General features: G+C 33.7%; 1 protein-coding gene across 12 annotated transcripts in view; it reads right to left on the bottom strand.

Annotated features, from left to right (window-relative positions):
• The window catches only part of Csnk1g3 (casein kinase 1 gamma 3), a 104,134-nt gene that overhangs the window by 52,666 nt on the left and 25,780 nt on the right, over positions 1–25,688 (bottom strand). For 11 of the 12 annotated variants that reach the window (XM_074076576.1, XM_074076575.1, XM_074076580.1 and 8 more), the window contains exons 2-5: positions 20,509–20,931; positions 13,985–14,025; positions 10,599–10,668; positions 521–669 (exon numbers count right to left, since the gene is read on the bottom strand). In XM_074076576.1, the coding sequence (XP_073932677.1) occupies positions 521–669; positions 10,599–10,668; positions 13,985–14,025; positions 20,509–20,683 (435 nt within the window). In that variant the 5' untranslated portion in view covers positions 20,684–20,931. Of the gene's footprint in view, positions 1–520; positions 670–10,598; positions 10,669–13,984; positions 14,026–16,193; positions 16,284–20,508; positions 20,932–25,688 lie in introns of those variants that run through there. The other variant, XM_074076581.1, reaches the window with a different exon arrangement.

Genomic DNA, 25,688 nt, shown 5'->3' with positions numbered 1-25,688 from the left:
TTGAGTTGTTTCCCATTTTTTTATTGTATCTATCCTTGAGCATAAAACTTAAAGTACATCTGGCTACTTCCATAAGATAATTAAAAAGAAGTAGAATTAATGAGTCAATGAATAAAACACAATTTAAAGACTTCTGCAACACACTCACATTAGTTTTTGTCTTTGGGGGCATCTTGGGGTATCTGGGGGATACTGGGAATTGAACTCTGGGCCTTGCACTTGTTAGGTGCTCTACCTCTTGAGCCCCTCCCCAGCCCCTTTTGCTTTAGTTATTTTAGGGGTGACAGGATTTCACATTTATACCCAGGAAGCCTGGACCCCAATCTTCCTGATCTGCACCTCTTGAGTATTTTAAGTTAAAGTTATCTACATCAGAAAGACAATATGAAAAGTAGAAACATTTGTATTGCATAGGTCAAATGGTCTTTAAGATGTCAAAAAAACTTTAATAAAGCTTTTAACTTAAATTTGTGACCAATGAACCATATGCATGAACTTCAGAACACCCTGTATTACTTACCAGCTGTATAGCAATCATGAGAACTGTTTTAAGAGAAAATGTTCTGTCACACAAGTCAAACAAGTCTTCCAAACTAGGTCCCAGCAGCTCCAGCACCATGGCATTGTATTTACCACAAGGACCAAAATAGTAAACTTGAGGTATACCATCTAGGGGAAAAGAAAAGGTCATTTAATAATTTCATTATCTTAAATACTAAGCCTTTCTTCCTAGAAAATCAATAAACAGGGCTGAAAGTATGGCTCAAGTGGTAGAGCACTTGCCTAACAGGGGCAAACCACAGTATCATCCCTCCTTCCCCCAAAAAAACCCCCAGAAAATCAATAAACAAGTTTTTAATTTTATAGTTTTAAAAACTATAGCAGTATTTTTACTTTTTACAAATATATAATACGTTTTTCCTGACCAAACCTCCTCCCTCCCTACACCTTCTCCTGATGTCCATACTGTAGCCTGGCTACACTTCTATGTAGCTACATTACTGAGTAACAGTATAAGGAATACTTCATTGTCTCTCCACCACCTCGTGTACTTGGCTTTTCCATGCCCTAGAGGAATACTTAGAATACTATATTGAACAAGGGAGTCATGGCTCTCTAATAAACCTGTGGTAGGCTTGCTGCTAAGACCATCTCCCAGAATTCCCAGCACTTGGTGTACATGCCCTATAAATCCTCTTCCCACAGATGTGGGCAAAACTCCTGGGTTTTCACCCTTCTGGTTAGATAGCTCCACACCCATATACAGTTGTCCCTTTATATCTATGGACAACAAAGCCTCATGTGTTAAGACACTAAGTTAGCAACAATCCACTGTGTAGCTGTACAAAATAACACAAACTTCACATATAAAGTTTGAGGTCATGTGTACTTTATTTTTAGAACTAAGAGATTTCCAATAAACATGTAATAACTGATTAATTTACCTTAATATTGTATTTTATCTATTAGTGCCTTATGAGGAAATTAAATTCTTCAATGAAAAATGTCTCAGTTTTACCTTGGACTGATTTTTTTTCAGTAATGTTAAAAAGAAAGCCAGGTATAGCTAGAGTAACTGTAATGCCCTCACTGGGGAGTATGAGGAAGGAGGGTCTCAAGTTTGAAGGCAGCCTCGGCAATGTAGGAGAAACTCTGTCTCAAAAAGGGGGTAGGGATCTTGCCAAAATGACACTTCACCATTCTTCTTAATAAAGAATTTTGGAAGCAGTTTCATTCTTGTTGTTGACCTTATCATTCTGAATATATATTATTGTAGCAGCAGAAGAATAGAAAACACAACTAGAAACCAGTACAACCAGGTTCCTCTTTCTGGCCTAATAATCACCAGCTTAGCTGTATGGCTGGCTTATCGTTCTACCTCTCAAGTATAATTTGAGGGCTTGTGGAGTGGCTCAAGTGGTAGAGTACTTGCCTAGCAAGTTGAGGTCCTGAGTTCAAACCCCAGTATGGAAAAAAAAAAAAGGATATTATCAAGTATAATTTGGATAAGACCAGTATTTGTCAAATGTAAATATGAATGAGGCAACAGAACATGGTGTGAGACAGCACAATTATGGCAGGAGTGGGGAATGGAAACAAATTCAAGCTGCATTCACGATCCCCTCTCCAGAAATAGATTCTGATACATTCCCACACATGTATGTCAACACTGCCTACAAACTCACACAAACACACCACACACTCACTCTCTGTCATATACACACACACGTCTGTGTGCATGCATGCACACAAATCGCACACTGCATACATCCTTGTACCATTTCCCCCAACACTGGGAAATCACTTATCTTAATATAAGCTGCTCCTACAATAGCCAATCTTATCATATGGGTTTTATCTACTTGATCACATGTGTAAAAGCAAAGAAAAATTTCAAAAATAGTGAATGAGAGGCTTACTAAAGTTTATTCCAACTCTGAAATCCTACTTTTACTACGTTATGTGCATTAAGAGTCTGGAATTACAATTAACATTTATACACAGCTCTTAGCCCTAGGATTTTTCAACAGTTCTCAGCTACTAAGCTTTTAAAATTCTTTCCACAATGCTATTCTTTTTCCTCCATGCCACTGAAAGTTGTTTATTTTTATGCTTACAATTTAACAACCTCTAATAACTCATTTCTACTCTTTACTTTGTTGCTTCTGATCTGTAGGGTGCAGGGAAACTGGATCATCAAAGTTTGCTGGAGCTATATATGTAAGATGTAGAAATAAAGAGGTTTTGAAGTTCTTTAATGTAAGGTCTGTCAAAGAGCTTCGCTGCTTCCTCGTGGCTCACAAACTACATTTCCAATAGCTAAAGTCATGCAGAAATGGTCCCCGAATAAGGTAGAAATAAGATTTGGGCTTATTAAATGACTAGGGCTTTTTCCTTCAAATGCTTTCAAAGGTTTCTAAAAATGGGAAAGCATTTAAGGAATCTTACTTTCTGAATTAATTCAGTAAGTATGACATCCTTATGGGACTGGTTGGGGCATTATGTACATAAAAGTGCATAAGAGACCATAACTGATGAGTTAGTCCAGAAATGCAAGGTAGAGTTAATATTCAAAAATTCACCAATGCAGTTCACTATAACAGAAATAAGTGTGAAAAAACATAAGGTTTTTTGTTTTGTTTTGCTTTGCAGTACTAGGATTGAACCTAGGGCCTTGTACACACTAGGCAACTACTCTACCACTGAGCTCCATTTCAAGCCTTCATAAGATCATTTTAATTAATACAAAGAAAACATATGACACAACTCTCAGCAAAATTTGGAATATAAGTTGTCTAAATCTGAGAAACAGCTCCTACAGAAAACTACAAGCTAACAAACCGAATGCTTTCCATTAATGACTGAAAGCAAGACAAAAATATCCACTTTCATCTCTTCTATTCAACAGTGTTTTAAATAAAAATCACATGGGCCATTATTTTAAAACTAGCTCCTGCACAGGGCCCCAACAGAACAGACTGAATATCAAAATGGAGTCACCCTTGTTAAAGTTCCATGTCACCAAACCGAAAATTAAGCTGTTTATATGACCTTAAAAAAACAGAAACAAAAAACAAAAAAACCCCAAGAGAAATGAGGAATAACAGTCAAATTTTCCAAACAAGCTAGTTTCAGTCAGCATGATATTGAAATTTCCCCTGCTTTAATCCTTCTGCAGAAGATGTGACCTGAAGAAATCTGATGTTAACTGGTTATGTTTTTATTGCTCTATTCTTGGTCCCCAGTGCCTCACAAGGAAAGTAACTTTGAAATAACCAATCCTTCTTGTTCTCTGTTTCTGCTGTTTTCAGCCCTTCTCTATGCTCAGCTTATCAGAACACTTATTCTATTTTATGGAAAGTAGTGTTTCCGGACTCTGGAGAAAAAAATAAGGCAAATTTTTTTATCAAAATAAAAACTATTAAGATCTCTAAGTTGTTGTAAATGTGTCCTTGGTGAGTGCAATGAAACAAATAAAAGGCATTCTCAGGAATCCACAAAGTCTCCATCACTTCAAGAAAAACTGACAATTATTTGTTATCATTAATAGAACTCAAGTCAAGCATTAATTAGAATTTTGTAAAAAACTGTGTCTACCAAGATGACAGTTTCCAAATACTTAAAAACTTCTTGGGTGAAATTAACAATTATGATTTAATTTGGATAATGGAACACATCAATATTTGAAATTTATGTAAGTTAGTAAACCAGTATCTTCCAAGAGACTATCCATGTAGTTGTAAACTCAAGCCTGAGTAAATAATACATCCAAAATACAATGGATTTTAATGTAAACAATTAGAAAAAATGTTTTGATAGGGCTTCTATCTCTATAATGTAACTGACCTTCAAGAAACTACCACTTTTCTGTTTTGGTATAGTACCAAAAGGGTATACATAGTTAAAAGCTAATTAATTAGTCAAGGCTGACAAAATATTGATGAGAACATGAAGAGAGTTTTGGACAAAACTTGCCCTACTCTTTTCAAAGTAAGCAAAAGTGTACACACAAAGATGTGCAAGCTGTATTGTTCCTTACAGTTGAAAAAAGAACAGGTAATCTAAACCAGGACTAATTAAACAAATTATGTCACACCCATTCTGTAGAATACAATACAGCCTTTAACTACCTTTACAGATAATTGTGAAAGACAAACTTTTACTATTTTTACATTAGAGTGCTGCTCATTAAATTTTTTGTTATTGTTTACAACTGCATATTTTTAAAAAATGTTGAGACAGGACCTTATTGTGTTACCCAAGCTATACATCATCTCCCCATCCTCCTGGATCCCCTCCCAAATGCTAGGATTACAGGCCTGCATCACCACACCCACCTTAAAATATCTTTATGAGTTATTAAGTATACGTATGAGTAGAAAAGATACTAGAAGGAAAATCCCAAAAGCTAACAGAAAGTACAACTGGCTCCTGTTTCAACTTTTATATTTTTTGGACTTTTCCAAACTTTTAAAAAGAACGTACATTAAATGCACATTTCAAAAGTTCTTCCAGGACCATATACAAAAACTTGAATGGGAAAAATATTTAAACCAAACTATAATTTTACTTCCCAGCACAAGTCTGGGCAGTTTTTCAACAATGAGCAAGCAAATTAAATTAAGACTTAGTAAAAGTTGCAACTAATAAGCAGGGTTTGAGGCAGGAGGTGCCCTAAGCCAAAACAAAAGAAAACCACACTGCAACATAAATTTAGGAGGCAAAACCAAATGACAGATTTTTTTAGAAAGTGGGAGAAGTAAAGGAAAAGAAAGTCAGAAAAAGGTTTAGAAAGAATGGTAATGGAGGAGTGGTTACTACCTATGTGTGTTGATCAATTTAGCCACTGAACTGAGTAAGTACAACTCAACTCATGGGCAAAAACTAGCTTCTGCATGTATCTGTTCCTTACACTTGAAGAATTTCCAGCTATAGCTCATAGTATGCTCATTTCCGGTTGTTAAGACTGATTTTTATGAGACCACTACAGAAGCCATCCATTGTGAACCCATGAAAGCTAGCTCTACCAATTTCCAACACCTCTAATTTTCAAGGTTGCAATACTCATTCTCAGGTCTATTTTTTTCCCAAGAAAAATTCAACAATGAGTCAACAAAATTTACATATTTGGAAATACAATCTCACCCTAACTACACCAAAATTCACTTTACTAAACACTTCATTTTATAGTTCATAATTCCATTCAAGTGAAAAAAACATTATTAACTAATTTAAATAAGTTGCAGGACAATAACACATACGAGGAGGTCTAACATTCTTAAAGACTGAGGCCGAAAACATGGAGATACATTCCTGTAATCCCAGCTACTCAGGAGGTGAAGGTCCAGATTATCATAGATCAAGGCCAGCCCTGGCAAAAACTTAGTGAGATCCTCCCATCAACAAACAAACTCAACATGGTGGTACACACCTGTAATCCCAATTATGTGGGAGGAATAGAATAGGAGGTTCAAAAAAAAAAAAAAAGTACCTGTTATGTCTTGTGGTATGTCTTGAAACACTAGTTTCTTACAGGTGGGCATTATTTAAGTAGATGATTAAAACAAATAATGTCACGATCCATTTCACAATTTCATAGTTTTCCAAAAAGTAAGCACATGTGATATTTCAATGTACTGAATGCTGAAAAATGTTTGAACATGTATCTGTTTTCTATTAAGCCAAATATTAAAGACATTTGCAAACTATGTAAAACAATGCCACTTTTGTTATCTTTTGTCTCTTTTAGAAATGAAAGTAAAGTTCACTCTGCTTTTAAGATGTTCAAATACTTATTTTTAAATCAATTAAATACAGGAACATTTTTATACTTCTTTTAATTTTGAACAGGGGAAACATCAATTGATACATTCCACAAGAACAAAATATGAGATCCTCAAAATGTTTAAGAGTATGAAAAGATCCTGAGACCCACAAGTTTGAGAATGGCTGTCCTAGCTGAATAGTAAGTGCTGAAATGACCAATGGGGACAAGGAGTTAGAGACTCACTAACAGTCCTCTCACAAAAATACCACAACACTGTATTTAGCAGGAACACTCCAAATAAAAGAAATCAAATCACCTCACTGGAGAAAGGAGCAATAGTCCCTTCTGGAACAATTTTACTTACACATTTAGAAATTATTCTAAAATTCAAGGAATATTTTAAAAACAGCATCACCTACAAGTAGGTAAAATGTTAATGCTACAAAAATTGAAAAGAATTTAGTTTATTATTCTCTTTGAGCCTAAATAATTATGGAAAAAAATTGTTCTGTCATTCTTACTTATAACCATGCCCCCAAGGTACAAGCTTACAAATTCTTTTTAAATTTCTTCTTAAAATGTGCTACATTAGAGTTAAAGAAAAATAAATACAAATATGATATTATGTCCTCCTGGTTTTATACTTTCTATATTTTTCCTTTGACACAGAATTCTCAAAATCATTCCATGTTTAAGAAAACTAAATCCCTCATTAAGATTTAGTAAGACTCTAATTCAAAACCACGGTTTGTTTTTTGTTTAAGATTCTTATATAGCAAGGAGTGTGGTGTTTCATACCTGTAATCCCAGCACTTAGAAAATTGAAACAAGAGGACAGTGAGTTCAAGGCCAGCCTAGGATATATAGTGAGACCCTGTCTTCAAAACATAAAATTAAAATCTATATGGCTCATCACAGAAAAAAATACTACAATTACCATACAACACAAAAAAGCCCGTATGTCTATACCATATAAACCAAAGTAAAACTATCATCAATTAAACCCTCTTCCTTAATGACAGGGCATAACTCTCTTTAAATGAACACACTGTCTACAAACCACAACTGTGATAGAAAAACATTGTTACATTATGTCTACTATAATACCAGTTCCAATGTACCAGTATAATTACATAGAAATTAGTAAATTTTAGCAATGGAAGACTTACAGAAATTCCCATACCAAGAGACTTCTATAAAGAATTAGAAATATTACATATTTCTAAGATATCTCCTAAAAGCGATTTAGCAAAAACAGACAAAGTAACTTTAAGAATCTGCTACATATACTGTTTGTTATCTAGGTTGAGATTACACCTACACTAATGCTAACCCACCCTTAGGATATTCTTCATAATTTTTGTTAATACCTAAACACATTAGATAATAACTAATTAGTTTAATCACTTAACTATTATGCTTTTTAAATTTTTTCCCTTCAGATTTTCTCTAACAGAAATTTAGGAGATACAGAGAGAGGGCAAAATTTCTTAAATTTCTATTTTTCTTTCTTTCTCTTCACCCTTCCCCCTCCCCCCTTTGACACAGGTCCTGCTATTTAGCCTTGGCTGGCCTTGAACTCACAATATTCCTGCTCGGCCTCCCAAGTATTGGGATCACAAGTATTCATTACTATACCTGATCAAACTTCTCAGAACAAAAACTCTGTGGATAAAATTAACTTTAGATATTACTGATGGGTTTCCAAAATTCTTCTCAAAAAGTAAATGGCATGATAAAAATTTCCATACAGTATAGAATCACCAATAATTCATTTAACTGTAAGAACTAAATAGTCATGAAAAGAAGGTATAAGTGGAGGTATAAATGCAAAACATGAAGAGAATACATAAATCCTGACTTTTTAACAAGGCACAAATCAAGAAGGCATAGGACATCAGTGTAGAAGAAAGATTTTTCTAACACTTCTTAGAGATAATACTATGAAGTCATAATTTTAGTAACAGCCACTGCTGCTATCACCAAATTGTTGTTCAGATCTACATAGCTCAAGGAACCTCAAAAGTCAAGCCATTCACTTGAGAAACAATGATTAAATATATGCATGCTCTCAAATAGTATTTTTAATATCATTTGAAAAATTAAGAGATTTGCCAAGACTATTTCCTTGGATTAAGAAGTAACTTTTGACAGAAAAAAGTTACTTTATTTTCTATGACAAAGGTATCAACTAATAAAAAAATTCCCAAGAATAAATTGCCAAGTTTCTTCCAACACAGACTATTTAACTACGTCTTATCTAGACAGAATCACAGATTTTCAAAGAAAAATTTCCCATAAATTTCAAAATATCATCCATGTATTTTAATGATACAGCAATAATTCAAATAATCCAAATAACACTTCAACTTCCTAGTAGGCAGCAATTGTTCCCCATTTTCAGTTTCTGAGATTCAGGCAGCTCATGGGATGTGACATGACTTAACTTGAAGAAAGTCAAATTCATAGTGATGAAAGTCATGGAACCCAATATAAGAGAGTAAGAGTCAGTTTTGGAACTTTTGCTAGATAATTTTTAGAAAAAAGATGCTTTCAAAATTACAGCTCTAGTCTAATGGTGGCCACCTTTGCCATTAAGGGCCAACCTGAGAGTGACTTACATATCATAGGAACTCCAGATGTTAATAACAGTCTTTGAAACCCTGAAACCTAGGTACTATACTTGAATTTCTAGTATGAGTCCATAAATTTCTTTTTTTACTTAGCTTCTTACTAATCTTACTAATACGTTTGGTTTCATATATAATTAGTTTTCTCCCCATAACTTTAAAATCCCAATTGTCTGTAACTCCAAGGCCTTGCTATAGTTTGGATCTGGAATGTCTCACAAAGGTACACTGTGAAAAACTTGGTTCTCAGTCTGTGGGACTATTAGGAGGTGGGGTCAAGTGCAAGTACCTTACATCACTGAGTACGTGCCCTTGAAGTAGATATTGGGATCCTGGCCCCTTCCTGTCTCTTTGTTTCCCAGATACTATGAGGTGGACAGATCGCCTCCACCATCCATTCCTGCCATAATGTACTGCCTCACCACAGGCCCAAAGCAATGAGACCAAGCAACCACAGACTGAAATCATGAGCCAAAGTAAATCTTTCCTGATAAGGATAAGCTGGTTATCTCAAATAGTTTGTCACAGTGATATAAAACTAAGGCAGGCATGTTTGTGTCAGTCCTAAATATGAATTATAAGAAGTTTATAGTGATTACTGCATTAATACAAAATTTCAAACTTACTATCACTACAACAATTCACTTATAGAGTATGCTCTTAGGGGAAAAATGCAAAATCTATACCATATGAAGATGTGGACAGCTCTACTAACTAGAATGTAAACACTCATAAAAAGATAAATGAAGAAATTATATTTTATTAAATCTGGGAAAACAAATGCCCTACCTACGTAACATGAAAAACTATACATGTAAAACCATTACAATTAGAAGAGTAGGAATACACAAAGTAGAGCAGATGAGAAGCTTTAACATGAAAGAGATGTAATATACTCAAGAACATTTTTTCCACTATTTTTTTTCCAATGGCACAAACATGCATTCTCAAATTTAGAGTTCATGTAAAAACACGTCTATATTAGTTTCCTAGGGCTACTTTAAACAAGTTACTACAAATTTGGTGACTTAAAACAACAGATTTTTTTCTTTCACATCTTGGAGGCCAAAGTGTGAAATCAGTTTCACTAGGCTGAATCAAGGTATTGGCAGGGCTATCCTCCCTTTATAAATTCTGGGAGAGAATCCTAGAAGCTTCTTTCAGGACCAAGGAGCATTCCTTGGCTTACTGATGCATCACTCCAGTCTTGGCCCACAATCACACTGCCTTGTCTTTTGCTGTGTATGTAAAATACCCTTTTCCCTCTTCCTTAGAATACTTATGATTGCATTTAGGACTCATCCAGACAATCAATAATCTCGTCATCTTAAGTGTTTGCCATATGGTAACAAAAACAGGTTTGAAGGATTATCATGTGGATATCATTTGAGACCATTTTTCAGCCCATAACAATGTTATAATATTACCAAAAAGACTAAGAATATAAAAGCTATATGTATCTTGTATTCTTTAATTTTTCATAATGGTCTCTACTCACAGTATCATCAGCACAAAAAGTTCCAAAGTTGTTTATTTTTCAAAAAAAAAAAAACAGGACCATTAAGACTAAAGAATAGTAAAACACAGCCTAAGAAATGACACTTCTTAACCAACTTTGAAATACTATTTCTTGAAATTAAGTAATTATTGTCATAACAATCTATTTTGTTCCAAGTTTAAGAATTGATATAAGGCTTTACCTCCAGATCCTAACTGCTTATAGAACCTGTATTCCAAATGCAGCTGTGGTGCTCTGGATTTCATGGGCTCCTAGTCAAAGAACAAACAAAGACATTTAAGTTAGTGAAGATCACTAGCCCCAATTCCAAATGTTATAAACGTTAATTTCAACTCTTATACAATGAATTATTCTACTCAGCATCTTTGTGTCTCTAGATTAGATCAAATACAAATCAACTCTGCCTAATGTCAAATAAACTGATGCCATCCATAAATGTATTTAAGGTAAGTAGCTAGTTATTAGATCAAGCATTATGGCTATCTACTACATTAGATTCCCTAACTCTGAAGAAAAATATGCTCTGCTATAGAGAACAAATGGTTAGAATACAGAATCTGTTCATACTGGAGGGGGAAAATGCATCATTCACAAAATGTTTTCAAAGAATGAAAGCTTGTGCCACATTTTCAGCCTTCTAACTAAGGAGGTTTTAGAAATACTCTTACAAGCTTCTTTGCCATATTGCTCATCAATTGAGCAACGCAGAATGAAAAATAAAAAGAAAGAAAGAAAAAATATGCTCTGAACCTTCATGACTAAGGAAATCTTGGTCTTTACACTATCCTGCTTTCAGGAACTCATGTCTGAATTGCCTATTTCTAATGTAAAGCTTTTAGATTAAAGTGAAGACATTGAAAAATAAGAGGGGTTGGTAGTGTAGCTCAGTGGCAGAGTATACACACTTAGCATACATGAAGCTAAGTGTGTATACTCTTAGCTTCACCCCCCAAAAAATAAAGAAAAAAACTGTAAGAACAAAGATGATAATATGAGATTTTTGGTAGTAAAAATGTCTTAAATTTTTTAAACATGAATTGTAACTTATAATAAAATAGTTCTTAAGTGCAGATCTTAGCTTTGTGAACTATGCATACTCCTGTGTCAACCAAAACAGTCTACAGAACACTGCCATCATCTCTTTTGTGGAAATAATCACTTTTTGATTTTTATAAACTTTAGATTCATCTTTGTCTGTTGCTGGATTGCATCTAAATGATATTACACATTATATGCTTTATCTGTGTCTCACTTTTATCAAACAATGTGTTTTTGAGATTCACACACAAAGCACACAAAGACAACATGAACAGAAGCAACACAGATCTTAGATACTACAGATAATATTAAATATGGAAAATATCTAAAGAAAAAGAAAACTGTAATAAGGTAGCATGAAAAATTTAAGTAAGAACCTAGAAAAATATAGTAAGGCAACAGAAAATTTAAAGAATAGAACTTTGAAAAATAAAAAAAAAAAATACAATAACTTAAAAGTTCAGTTTCCCAGCAGGTTAATATAACAAAGAAGAGACTACAGGAAATGGAAGGTAAATAGAAAACTGTGCAAAATGCATTATGGAGGAAAAAGTAGAAAATAAAGAACACTAGAGACCTGAACAATACAATCAGAAGATCTACTACGCATTTGACTACAGTGTCAGGAGGAAGGAGACATAAGGATGAACATAAGCAACAGGTGAAGAAATAATCACTATGTATATTCAAGAATTGATAAGGATAACAAAAAGAGATTCAAGAGGAATGAGAACCAGGTGCCGGTGACTCATATCTGTAATCCAAGCTACTTGGGAGGCTGAGATTGGGAAGATCATGGTTCAAGGCCAGTCCAGGCAAATAGTTCAAGAGATCCTATCTCCAAAATAACCAGAGCAAAATGAATTGGAGATATGGCTCAAGCAGTAGAGCACCTGCTTTGCAAGTACAAAGCTTTGAGTTTAAACCCCAGTCCCATCAAAAACAAAAAAAAAGAGGAATGAGAATCTCAAACAGAATAAAGAAAAATTTTTTATACCAAGACATATCATAGTGAAATTAGAATCAACTAAACTAAGGCTTCCGAAAATATTTTTAAAAACTATTAAAACCCGATGGAAATGTAAAACCATAAGGATTATTATAAGAGAAAATGATAAGCTTAGTTCTTCAGAGGCAGTAGTTAAGCACACACACCTCCCTTACTACACCCATGTGTCCTGCCTGGATGCCTCCATGTGGGACACAAGGAATCTGGGAATCTTCTGATCAGATATTGCACGAGCCTACAACAGTACTGTATAACAAAGGTCATATTACCACAGAATGGTATTTTCATTATTCACTAACAGCAGATTATTATATAAGTGCAAACAAGATATGAGGGTAGTGGATGAAGTCAATTTAATAAATTCCTGAAACAAACTATCAATCTGAAACAGGGTAACATTAGATAAATGAAAGAGGTAACAGAGCTGAAAGAAGTCACTCAATTTGGTCTCCCAGTATCATATCATGTACATACATAAGAAGACTGGAAGCTGACATGGTATTTTAGTATGGACAGGGTAAACCAGTTCCAAATCCGAAAATAGTAGGACCTTAGGGTCACAAGTTAAAGACTGAACCAGACAAGGAAAGGTCAGCCTAGAGCAGTGGCTCCTGCTTTGACACAATAGTTTATCTCCCTTAGTCTATCAGTCATTCACATGCAAGACAGGCTCCTGGAATGGAGCTCCTCACTACAGGCTACTGCATCAATCACACAGAACACAGGAATTGCAGTACTTCTATCCTTGCATGCCACCCCCAACCCCAATGTCTAGATTCAAGACCACTGGCCCAGAATACATGAAAAAGAAGAATACCAAAGAAATAGAAATCAGCAACGCCCATCCTATCTAGTTCCTGCATCTGGACCTCCCTACCATGATTCATATATACTATCTTCCCTTGTCCTGATTTCATGCTCATGAGGAAACCTACCATTTTAATTTGGTTTCTATGTAGCCCATAAAAAGAAAACACATTATTGTACTAACTTGAGCATTTGGCAAAGTATCTCTTTACAAATCAGATATTAACTCTTTGCTAAATATTTACATCTATGAGATCTTGCTTGTATGAACTGATTCTCATGACTGACTGCCATAAATGCAACTCTAAGAAACAGTGGCAATCTTGGTGCAATGACTTAACCAGATTTGTATCATAAAGCTAAGCAGAAGACCTTGAAACCAAGGTGAACTCATCCTGGTAAATGCCATGTGTTGGCAGTCAGTCTCTCTCCTGATGGTGCCACAACCCTACTGTGTATCTTTATTTCCATGTGAAAATAAACAGCATCTGTTGCAGTCAAACCCAGCCTATACTCACAAAGATACTGTAAGATACTATCTCCCACCTTCTTCTTCCTCTAACAGTCTCTCCTTTGTACACTGACTTCACACCACCCTAATAACACAGATTATACTGGCAGAGACAAGGCTGACAACAGCAAGCAGAGTGGAAAATCAAGTCATGCTATACATCAGGGACATAGGTAAGGATGAATAAGAAATATGAACTTACCAATTTAATTGCCACATATTCATTTGTGTATAAATTTTTCCCTTGAAAAACAAAGAAAAAAGTCAGATTCTGCTAATAATTTTTAACTTAATTTATGTAACTTTAATTTATGTAAACTATCCTAGAAAAATTACACACTTAAATACAGTAAAATACACTTAAATACAGTAAAAGTTTTTACTTCCAACTATTAAGCAAAAGCAATCTTCAATAAGATTACTAATAAACACGTAATCCCACCTACAAAAATAGAAAGATTCTAAAACCAGGCATGGTCCCAGCTACTCAGGAGGTAGAAAGCTAGAGGATCACAGCACAAGGCAAGTCTGGGCAAAAAGTTAGCGAGACCCCATCTCAACCAATGAGCTAGTCGTGATGGTGTGTGCCTGTGACTCCAGTTACTCACAAGACCAGAGATAAAAGGATCATGACCTGAGGACGGCCCAGGGCAAAGAAAAAGAAAAAAAAAAAAAACCCTGACATCCTACCTGAAAAATAACTAAAAAACAGCAGAAAAGGACTGGGACATGGCTCAAGTGGAGCATCTGTCTAGCAAGCAAAAGACCCTGAGTTCAAGTCCCAGTACCACATAAATAAATAAAGATTTTGACTTTGTTAGAATATTTGCCTAAAACTTAGAAATTAGTTTTTTTCTTGTCCTTTTTAAATTTTTATCACTATGTAATAGTTGTACAAGGGGATACATTGTGATATTTACATGTTTTTACACTTATATCTTAGATTTACTCCTTCCATCTTTTTCTTTCTCCCCCCCTTTTAGAAGAATTTCAATAGGTTTCATTCTTCTATTTTCACATATGAATACAAAATACATCCACCATATTCACTCTCTTTTTCACTTTCTTATGCCAAGCCCCCTCCCGCTGGTACCCACTCCCAGGAAAGACCTGTTTTACCCTCCTGTCCTTCCTTTTTTTTTGAAGTGTGTATTGATAGTCCAAGGGGTTTTCACCTTGGTACTTGTGGCCAGTATCTATCATGCTTTCATTATTCAATATTCAACTGCATGCTAAGTAAACTTAAAACACAGAACTCCTATATAAATATGTATAAACATGAATTTAGTTTAAACCCCAGTACTGCCAAAAAAAAACCCAGGAATTCAAAATTCCTCTCCCACTCATCATCTCACTAAAATCATTATGAAATATAATCTTATTGGGGCTCATATTTCATCTAGTAAATGTATCAGATCTATAAAAAAAACATCTGAAATAATGTTAAAAATTTCAATAAAAGCAAAATTTCAATGGGTATCTGTAGCCCCAGGATAATACTATGGAGAATTTTGGAGCAGTAAGTAAATAAAGACAACTAATGTGTACCTTTACAAGTACATTATAAAGAATTAAATAAAAGAAATAGTACAACAGATAATTTCTGAATTTACAGTATTTTTTCAATTAGCCTAAGTTACCTTTGTAATGAAGGAAATAGAAAAATGATAGGGATTTTGGTTTTGTTAACTGTGAAAAAAACTGGCCCTGTCACATTGGCTACTGAACACAGAATAGGCAATGGTCAATTTTCACATACAACATTTTTTTTTTGCAAAATCTTGGGCTTCCTTTCATAGTGCAGCTGATGAATAAAACTTACAAGCAAAATGGCAGTCTCAGATGTGTCACCACCTTTGTACAGCAGTTTATTCATACAAATATTATAATTCTTTTCTGATTTTTGTCCTTATTATATAAAAATGAGTGAGCAGAAAGGAAAAAAACATTCACACAAATGCAAAGTAGCATAGGTCTCATAAGCTCAGTATACTTGGCATAAAGATGGGACTCAAAAACATTCCAAAACTGATGAGTATTAAACTCTATGCAGATACTAATTAGATCTATATAAATATTTTTAATGTTAGCAAATATTTTATATTCTTAACTGATTAGTGCAGCATTTAGATGTGTCTTCATACACATTTCCAAGGCTTCAGAATGAACAAAAATTTAAGTTTCCACTAGTAAGCAAAACTGAATAATGATAAAATGGCAAACTTACTTCAGGACCTGGTATCTAATTAACAAAAGAACAATTCTAGTTTTGAGTTTATTGGTAAAATATGCATTTCTTCAAGCTTATTATCTCTTCACAACTATTTTGTATATAATGTTTATTCACACATATACAGGGAAAAATTCACAAGAAGTTAGGTTAACTATAAAACCCATAGAACAAAATATACCAAATATTTCTGAAAGTCTTGCTTTTGTTGGCTTTTATATGGTCCAGCATCTACTTTTTGGGTTACAGCAAGAAGTACCAAATCCTAAAAGCATCATGTTTTCTGGACATTAGAGATTTTGCTGAACCTTGGGGGGGAGAAGGGTCACAGTTATAAACATGAACAAAGCTTAAACAATAATGCAAATGCGTTTTTGTCACCTAGCATATCCACAAGTCTCACATGGTTACCTTCTAATCAATATTTGTTATACACATGAATAAACAACTGATACACAAAGTATGCTCGTGTATATGGTACTAGTGAAAAAGGGAGTGTGGGTATAGAGGAAATCCTATTAAAAGAAGGCTCCAAGTAAATGGGTGCTGGTTAATTGATGTTACAATTCAATTTCAAAGGATATTTCCAATACAGCTTTCTGCCAGATTGAGCTTAAAAAGATGGTTTTACCAACACTGTGGAATCGGGGTGGTAATTATTATAAAAAACTATGTTCTTTAGAAACTCTGTGTGTGAGAGAGAAAGACAGAGAAAGAGAGAGAGAGACAGTGAAAGAGAGACAGAGAAGGAGAGTGTGTGTGTGTGTGTGTGTGTGTGTGTTTATAGCAGAAACCACCAGTTATCCACCAATACCCATTCTCCTCTTCCATAACAATAGAATGCCCATGCTTGAAAATGGCTGCCTAGCTACAGACACATTTTCCAGTTTCACTTTCACCTTACTGCGGCCATGTGACTAAGTTCTTCATATCAGTGGACAAGAGCTATGTCACTTCCCACTTCCAGGAACAAATGTATGCATCACTGACTCTTTTCTCCCTCTGACTAGCTGGCTGGTTGGAAAAGGTCAACACTTAAGAGAGATCACCTGGCACACAGACACTGAAGCCACATATTAAGGATACAGAGGTACCCTGAGAGTCTGAGTGCTCTCCCTCTGTGTCATGTGAAAGAAAAAGGATTTGCTTAAAACCCCTATGTTTTGGGATTTTTTTTGTTAAAACATCATAATCTACTCTTTATTATACTTTCAGCCAAATTTTAATAATGCTTTGGCTAGAAACAGTAATAAACTCAATAAACATAAAAATGATGGAGTCACAAAAATCTGCAAAAGTATTTGATGTATACTAAAAGACGCAGACAATTTCAACAAAATAATTCTCAAACGCAAACATTAAAATAAAGAGAATTATAAGCTATATAAGAGAAAAAAGCAAAAATAAAAAGTTATGGACAACCTTTGTAGAAAACTTAGTTATGTCAAAAATTACAGTATCTTATTTCAGATACAATCATTTGTAAGCAATATATAACATCCTTACTTTGTGTTCTTTTATGTGACGGTCAGTCAGGGGCAGCCACAAGAAAACACAGGAGAGGCTCAGGAAAACAAAGTTTATTATACTCACAAATCCTAGAGAGGGAGTCATACTGCATGCCACACAGTCACAGCAGAAACATCAGCTTTGGGTTAAGTGGTAGAAGATGGGGCAAAAGTAACACTTGGCCCAAACCTTTCTCAGTTTCCAAGGAAAAGGCAAAACCAGGGAGGATACAGCCTAGAGTAGATTAGTCTCCATAATTCCAGTGAACTTTAGGCTACAGAGCTGGTCTCTAGTGGCAAGGTACAAAGAAATATCCCCTCCAGGGTAGATGGGCCAGATAAGAGTAGGTAAAGTGGCTAATCCAGGAGGGGCAGTCTTTCCCCACTAACAAAGTTTTTTGTCCAAAAATAATACACAGAAAACTTGAAACTTATACAATGCAAAACTCTATGTTTTGCTAACTATGTTTGGTGTCTTTTAAGCTAGAAACATATGCACCCACATACAGATTGCAAGCCTAAAAACATAAAAATAAAATGAAACCACAAATAAATCAACTCATCATTTAAAATACAAAATACAGATAAAATGCTCCACACATTTATTTAAATATAATTTTAATTTTTAAATATTTACTATTTTTTAAAAATCTCATAGGTATTTTCTAAAACTAGTTACCTGTAAGAACACTTTCCAACAGTGGCTAGCTTTGCCTCTCCTTGGGGCATTTGGACATGGGCGGGGGATGGGTACAGATATTTTGAGCTGTGTATTGATTGCAATTATTTGATGCCCAGAAGGTCTGAATAACATTGCCCTACAAGTTGACAGTCTTCTACAAAAAAATTAAGTAAAAATAAAAAGAACTGTCCATGTGCTGAGGGCATAGCTCAAATGAGTGCCTACCTAGCAAGGTCCTGAGTTCAAACTCAAAAAGAAAAGAACTGTCCAGTCCAAACTGCCAATAGCGTTTTTGTTGAAAATCACTATAACATGTATAACTTATTCTTTCTTACACAATACTAAACACAAAAAATTTCAGTACCAACAATCAAATGTTCAAGATGTGTTTATTAGTGTGGTTTTAATAATCCAAATGAATTTTTAGCATCAGAATTTGTTTATCCAAGACAGAAAGAAAACTGCTTATAAATAACATTTTCTAAATAGAGAAACCATTTGGGGCTTTGAAAAAGCAGTAAAATGCTCCATTAGTAGTCCATGAATAAGGAAGAATAAAATAATTAATTTAGCCCTGTGTGTATATATGTGTATATATATATATGTACATTATAAATATATGCAAAACACAAATATAAATATTACATTTAAATAAATTTATGCAAATATCAAATGTATCTATACAATACTCTTTGATTAGATTAGCAGTACTAAGAAGTCCCCTATTGCTATTACAACTTATTCACAGATGACTAAAGAGGGATGCTTCACTGCTTTTTCAATGTATAGCACAGTTTCGGTACAGTTTCTCATACTGTCGTTGTTAAAATGGCCTGCTTCATTTGTTTTGTGTGAATTCAAACACACACACACCTACATATGCATACATATGTATATGTTGTATTTATATACATGGGTGTGCATAGTTGCTTTGAAACAAATTATGCAAAACAAATTTTGAATAAAATGGTCAAAGTACATGCAGATGTAGCATTGATCTTTTTACACTATCCTCTAAATCTAATCCTCACTATACTTAGGAAGTAGAAATAATCCCATTATAAAGTTGAGGAATTTGAGTCCCCAAGTAGTTAAATGACTTATGTGTTCTAATGTGGCAAGGACCATTTTCATATTTTTCTAGCATATCATAAATATTAAGTATTGAATTCAAACCAGTCTTATCCCCCCGAAAAAAAGAATTTCAAACTATCTTTCAAAAAATAAAATGCAAACCATTCACCCTTTCAAATATTTGAGTCCCTACAAAATGTAAAAGTTTGCCAGCCACATGACTATGTACAAAGTATGTCATTGCCTTTTATGAGCTTACGTCATTCAAATATTTCATGTATGTTAGCAGCAACAGAAAACTAATAGGATGAAAGCGTCACTACAAATTAGGGTGCCTAACAGGATAATAAGGAGAAGTAGTTGAGTAGGTAAACATACAAATGGATTTATTTCCAGTAGCAGGGTTGGCTCTAAGGAAAAACCATGAAGCCAAAATTTTTCTCTATTTATTTCTAGAATTCCCACTCTTGGTGATCCACTAACCAGAGCACTCAATGTACCTCAATACTGACTTCCACATAACCACGCCACCCTCCTTCTAGTTTTTCATCAATGGAGACAACTACATCTCTTCTGTACTAGGACTTAAGACTTAGATTTTATTCCTGAATCTGTCATCAGATTGCTTTGTGACAACTTCTGTAAAGGTAGAGTTAGGAGCTTTAATTAGATCAGTGTTTCACAAAATTGCTAATTATGATAACCTGAGCCAATATTGCGTCTCTTGTTAAGACTATATTCCTGAACTCCATACCAGAAATATTTGGGGGGAAGAGAGGGGAAAAAAGGGTGGAAAGAAAAAAATTAAATTGTAACGGTGCAAATTTTCATTAATTTTAAGTAGCTTCAGTATCTTAACTTGACTTTAAGCCACATATATGGTTCTAGAGTGATCAGTTAATAAATGTCTTGAAATATGAAAAAGAAACCTAAATATCATCCCCAAAGAACATACAACAAAGGCCTCACTGGACGCTACTTCAGTCTACTAAATGGTTTTAAGTTATTTTCTTATTTTCCTGTATTCTCAACAAATGAGAATAGTTAATATCAAGCAAGCAGACATTTCTATATGAAATGAATGAAAATACACTACATAAATTTCCAGTATCTGTATTCTTTACAAATTACCATGACAATTAAACAACGAAATAACTAAATCCTTTCCATTAAAAAGTATCTTACACTTAAAAAGTGCCTCTCATGTAATGGAAGAAACAAAATAGCCTTACCTAATCGTAATTCTCCAAAATTGCCACATCCAATTTTTTTTCCAACTCTAAAGTTAGGTCCAACCATTAAAACTCCAGATGAAGACCCAGTTCCTCGAGTGTTGTGCCCTGAACGACCACTAGGTCGTGCCATTCTATCATCTGATTTGTCCTTGTCTTTCTTTTTATTATCCATATCAAGTTTGCGGTACTCCACTTTGAATTCTTTAATCAAGACAAACAGACTGAAATAGGGTATTGTGAGAATAGGTACATCACTAGGTAACTGTACCAGATGGACAATGTTAACATCCAAAATTCAGTAGATAGTCCATTAACTGGAGCGTGTTCATCCCATTCGTAAAATTTTTCTCAGTTGGCTTTTCAGCAAAACATGCCTTCAAAATTATCTTCTTGGTGATGTAAGTTGATATAGATAGAGAGCTAGAACATCAAGAAAAGAATACAGTTAATATATGTTTGGGAAATTAGATAACATGGCAAAAGCTTAGACAATGAATTAGAGCTATTTGTTGATGCCCACTGAATCAAACCACAGTGGACTTTTAGATTAACTCTTTATTTCTATACTTTAATACTACAGAAATCACAAAAACAAAATAAAACCAAAAACCAGGGATTCAGTTACTTTTTAAATTTTTATTTTAATATTATTTCATAAAACAATATACATTCACTAAGATGAAACTTTCTAACTTAAAAATCACCTCAACTACAAAAAGTACTCAAAAAATGCTAACATATCAATACAGATTTACTATCTAAAAGCAGAAAGAAAACTTTGAAAATCAGTTAAATATCATATCTTGTCTATCTTTACATGATAATAATTTTCAAATGAAGATATCACTTGATCTTCATTTATTCAATTACTTATTACTCTTTACATATGGAAAATAAGCACAGAACAGATAATATCAAAAATATTCCTGCTATCTCTCAAGTAAAAATATTAATTCCTATGCAGCATTTGAACTGACCTTAAAAAAATGTCATTTCACATGGTCAGGAAACGTTAACAAGTATCAACTACTTATAAGGTAGAGAAATTAAGTATTAAATTTTCTAATATACAGATGAAAATACTATAGCACACAAAAAAATGGGGAAGGCTTTTTGGAAGAGTCTGCCCATTCGTCTTCTTAAAATTTCAGCCATCAAGCATATGCAACTCTGTGGTAAACTTATAACCTCATACTACATGATCTCCCTTCTTTTGTTTGAATAATCTAAGTCAGCTTCTATTTGCAACTGAAAAGCTTTGAGCTCAGTGTGGTGAAGCACACCTGTAAGTCCCAGAACCTGGAAGGCTAAAATAGGAGGAGCTTGAGTTTGATCCTACAGTCTTGGACTACACAGGAAGACCTTATCTCAAAAGGAAACAAAATGAAACACTGAAGAAAGAAGTCTTAACTTTAAAAGAAAAACTAGGGTCAATATTAAAGACTTATTCGTATTTCTGATATTGATTATATTATGCCACTCTAATAAAGGTTGAAATAATAGTATCTAATTTTCAGCAGCTCCTCAAACATGGAATTAGTCCTAACAATCTATTTTTATTAGCATATATAAGTTCTACAAAGGGGTTTCATTGTGATATTTTCATATATGCATATAATGTACTTTGATCAAATTCACTCCCTTTTCATCTCCCTTTCACCTCCCTTCCCCCCACTTGAAACAATTTTTAACAGGTTTCATTACTCTATTTCCACACATGCAAATAAAGTACTTCCATCATATTCACCCCCCCCCATTTTTACACTGATGCTATTTTTTATGTCTCTTGTATTATCTGATATATTCTTTTATTTGTAGATGAAACTATAGGCTCCTGTTTACAATACGTAAAGCTAAATAAGACAGATCTCTACTTCCAGCCATAATGGAATAAATGTTTAATGCTAAACATTTCCTTCTGCTGTAAACAACTATAAAGCTGGACTTAACATATGAAGCACCTATTTTCAAGCATCAGATAATAGACAATGCACTGTGATTCCTGAGGAAAAAATACAAAGAACACCCCACCTTTACCCAAACTCTCTATCTGGGGCAATTTCCTTACTACAAAACAAAGTAAGGCTTAGGCAGCACACAGTGATCATAGACTGGATGAAGTGGATGGAATTTGAGAAACATAGTACCAAAACTAAGGGAGTTTTGGGAAAAGTTGGGCAGAAGGCTAGGCTCTCCATGTGCTCAGGAATATTTTGAAATACCTAAGACACAATGGCTATGACAGGGCTACAGAACAATGGAGATACTGGAGCCTGCATGGTACTGACAGTCATGGTAGAAGAACCTCATCAAAATCCAGGCATTTAGCTGAGACAGTACAGTCACAAGTCTTAAAAATAAAGACTGGTCCAACTAGAGCCTAAAACCATGCCTATACAAGATTAAGAATAACTCTAATTAAATTAACTGCATTCTCACTGAGGGAGTGGGGGAGAAACAAACCCAACATTTTCAAAAAGACAAAAAAATTGCTGACTCTCATTAAATTTAAAATTACCAAAGATTCCAAGCAATAAATGTGACCCATAGTTAAGAAATAAAGCTGTCTAAGGAAAAAGACACCAAGGTGACCCTGATACTTGAATTAAAAGACAGGACTTAAAACTTCTATAGTAGCTGGTACAGTCATATTAAATTGAAGAAAAAGAACAAAAATGACATCAAAACAAAACAAAAAATCCTTACATAGTCCATGTCATAATGGTAAAAGCATCAATTTAACAGAAAAACATAAAAATCATAACTACATAACAAGAAAATGAAGCAAAAACTAGCAAAACTAAAGAGAAAAAAAGACAATTAGAATACAAAAATGTAATGCCAATGTTTTAGCAATTGATAAGTAGAAGACTAAAACAGGTCAAGCATGGTGGTCTATAATCTTAGCACTCAGAAGGCCTAGGCAAAAGGATCTAAGGTCAGTTTAGACTACATAACAAGTTCGAGGTCAGCCTGGGCTACATAACTATCCTGCCACAAAAAAAGAAAGAAAAAAGAAGACAACAAAAACATCAGCAATGTCTAAATAACACCAAGAGCTATGAACTAACTATAAAATACAGCATCCAAAATTGCAGAATAAAATTACCTTTCAATGTTTACCAAGAAAGACCATATGTGCTTTGCTATAATTTACTTGTCTCAAGTAAATGAAATATTACAGTATATTTGATCAAATCAAAATTACATTAGAAATCAGTAACTATATGATATAAACAAAATCCACAAATATTTGAAAATAAAACAAGCTTTTAAATAATTCATGAGTTGAGAAAGAAATTACAAGAGAAATGGGAAGTAATTCAAACACAACAGTAACAAAATGTATTAAAAGCAGTGCTTGGAGTGAAACTAGACGTTACATTAAAAAGGAAGTTTTTAATCAGTGATCTACAATTTCTCCTTTAGAAGTCAGAAAAAAGGAAATTAAACACTGAGTTGAAGAAGCACTTTAAAAGAACTACTAATAGCAACAGAATTACAGGAAAATACAGTCTTAAGTAATGAAAAAACTGAATTATTAATAAATATATGAAAAATATCAACTCCTTGCCTAGAATAAAAAGGATCATATCTGGAATGAAATACTTCACTGGATACATTCAACAATAGATTGGATAAAGCAGAAGAAAGTATCAGTGAACCTGGAGAGAGCCAAAATTATCCAGAGAGCAAAAACCAATGGTACAGAAAACAGACTACAATAGAAAATAAAGCCAAAAATTGACTCTAAAAAAAGGTAAGTGAAATTGGTAACTACTAGCAAAAAATGAGCAAGAACAAAAAAGAGAATGCACAAATTACCAATAACAAGAATGAAAGACAATATCAAAAAGAACCTACAAACTTTATTAAATGAATAAAGGACTATAATAACCACTAAGTTTTAACTTAGATAAAATAGACAAATCAAGATGAAATAGAAATTTCAATAGGTCTGTATCTACTTAAAAACTGAATTGATTTTTTTAAAAAACCCTTTCCATAAGGATGTTTCACTGGTGAATTTTATCAAATATTTAGGGGAAAACAATACTATTCTTATTTTAAAAAACTCTCTCAGAAACATAGATTAATCAATTTACTTTGTGAAGTCAGCACAACCCTAACACAAAAGCCTAATTTAAAAAACTTCAAGAAGATTAGACCAATATTTCTCATGAGCACAGATAAAATTTTAAAAAATAAAAGCAAATGTGTAAGAAATTAAATAATAATTGGAGTTAAAACTAGAGCTTTTAAGATCGACTTCATATTTGAAATCCATTAGACAAATTACCACAAAAAAATTGGAAACCCATATGATTTTCTCAACAGCAATATTACATTTGACAAAATTCAACTCATTAATGATTAAAACCTTTTATGAATTCAGAGAGAGAACAGAACTTCCTCAGGCTAATAAAAGAAGCCTACAAAAAAACAAAAAAGCCTTCAGTTAATATTATACTAAGTGGTAAAACAATGAACTCTTTTCCTCTCAAGACTAGGGGGAAAAAAAAAAACACAAGCATGTCCTCTGTCAGATTTTCTGCTCAACACTGTACTGAAGTAGCCAGGGCTACAATAAAATATGCAAAAAGCATGAAAAGCAGAGAGAAAAAAGTAAACCTATTTATATTCACAGACATCATGATTATGTGTAAAGAAAACTACCAAATCTCTAGAAAAATACTATGACACCAGAAAAAAAATGAATGTAATAAAACTATAATAATCCCAGTCAACACACAACAATCAATTGAACTTTATATATTAGCCACAAATATATGAAAAATAAAATTGGAGGAAAAAGCAATTTAGAATAGCATTTAAAATAGCAAAAAATTTTCAACAAAATATGTGCAATACCAGGTACAATGAAAATGTACAACACTGCTGAGAGAAACTTAAAGGCACAAATAAATGATAAAAATACAACAAATGGATTAGAAAACTCAATGTTGTTAAGCTATCTGTTCTCCCAAAATTAATCTGTAGAATCAACATAATCCCAAACAATATACCAGCAGACTTTTTAAATTGATAATCCAATCCTAAAATGTTGTAGAAATGCAAAATCTACACTAGACAATCTCAGAAAAGAATGACAAAAATCAGAAGATATGGAAGCAAAGATATGAACAAAACAATACAGAGTTCAGTAACAAATCCAC

The sequence above is a fragment of the Castor canadensis genome, chromosome 6 (assembly GCF_047511655.1).
Source record: "Castor canadensis chromosome 6, mCasCan1.hap1v2, whole genome shotgun sequence".
Classification (NCBI taxonomy): Eukaryota; Metazoa; Chordata; class Mammalia; order Rodentia; family Castoridae; genus Castor; species Castor canadensis.
This window is presented reverse-complemented; position numbering and strand designations above follow the sequence as displayed.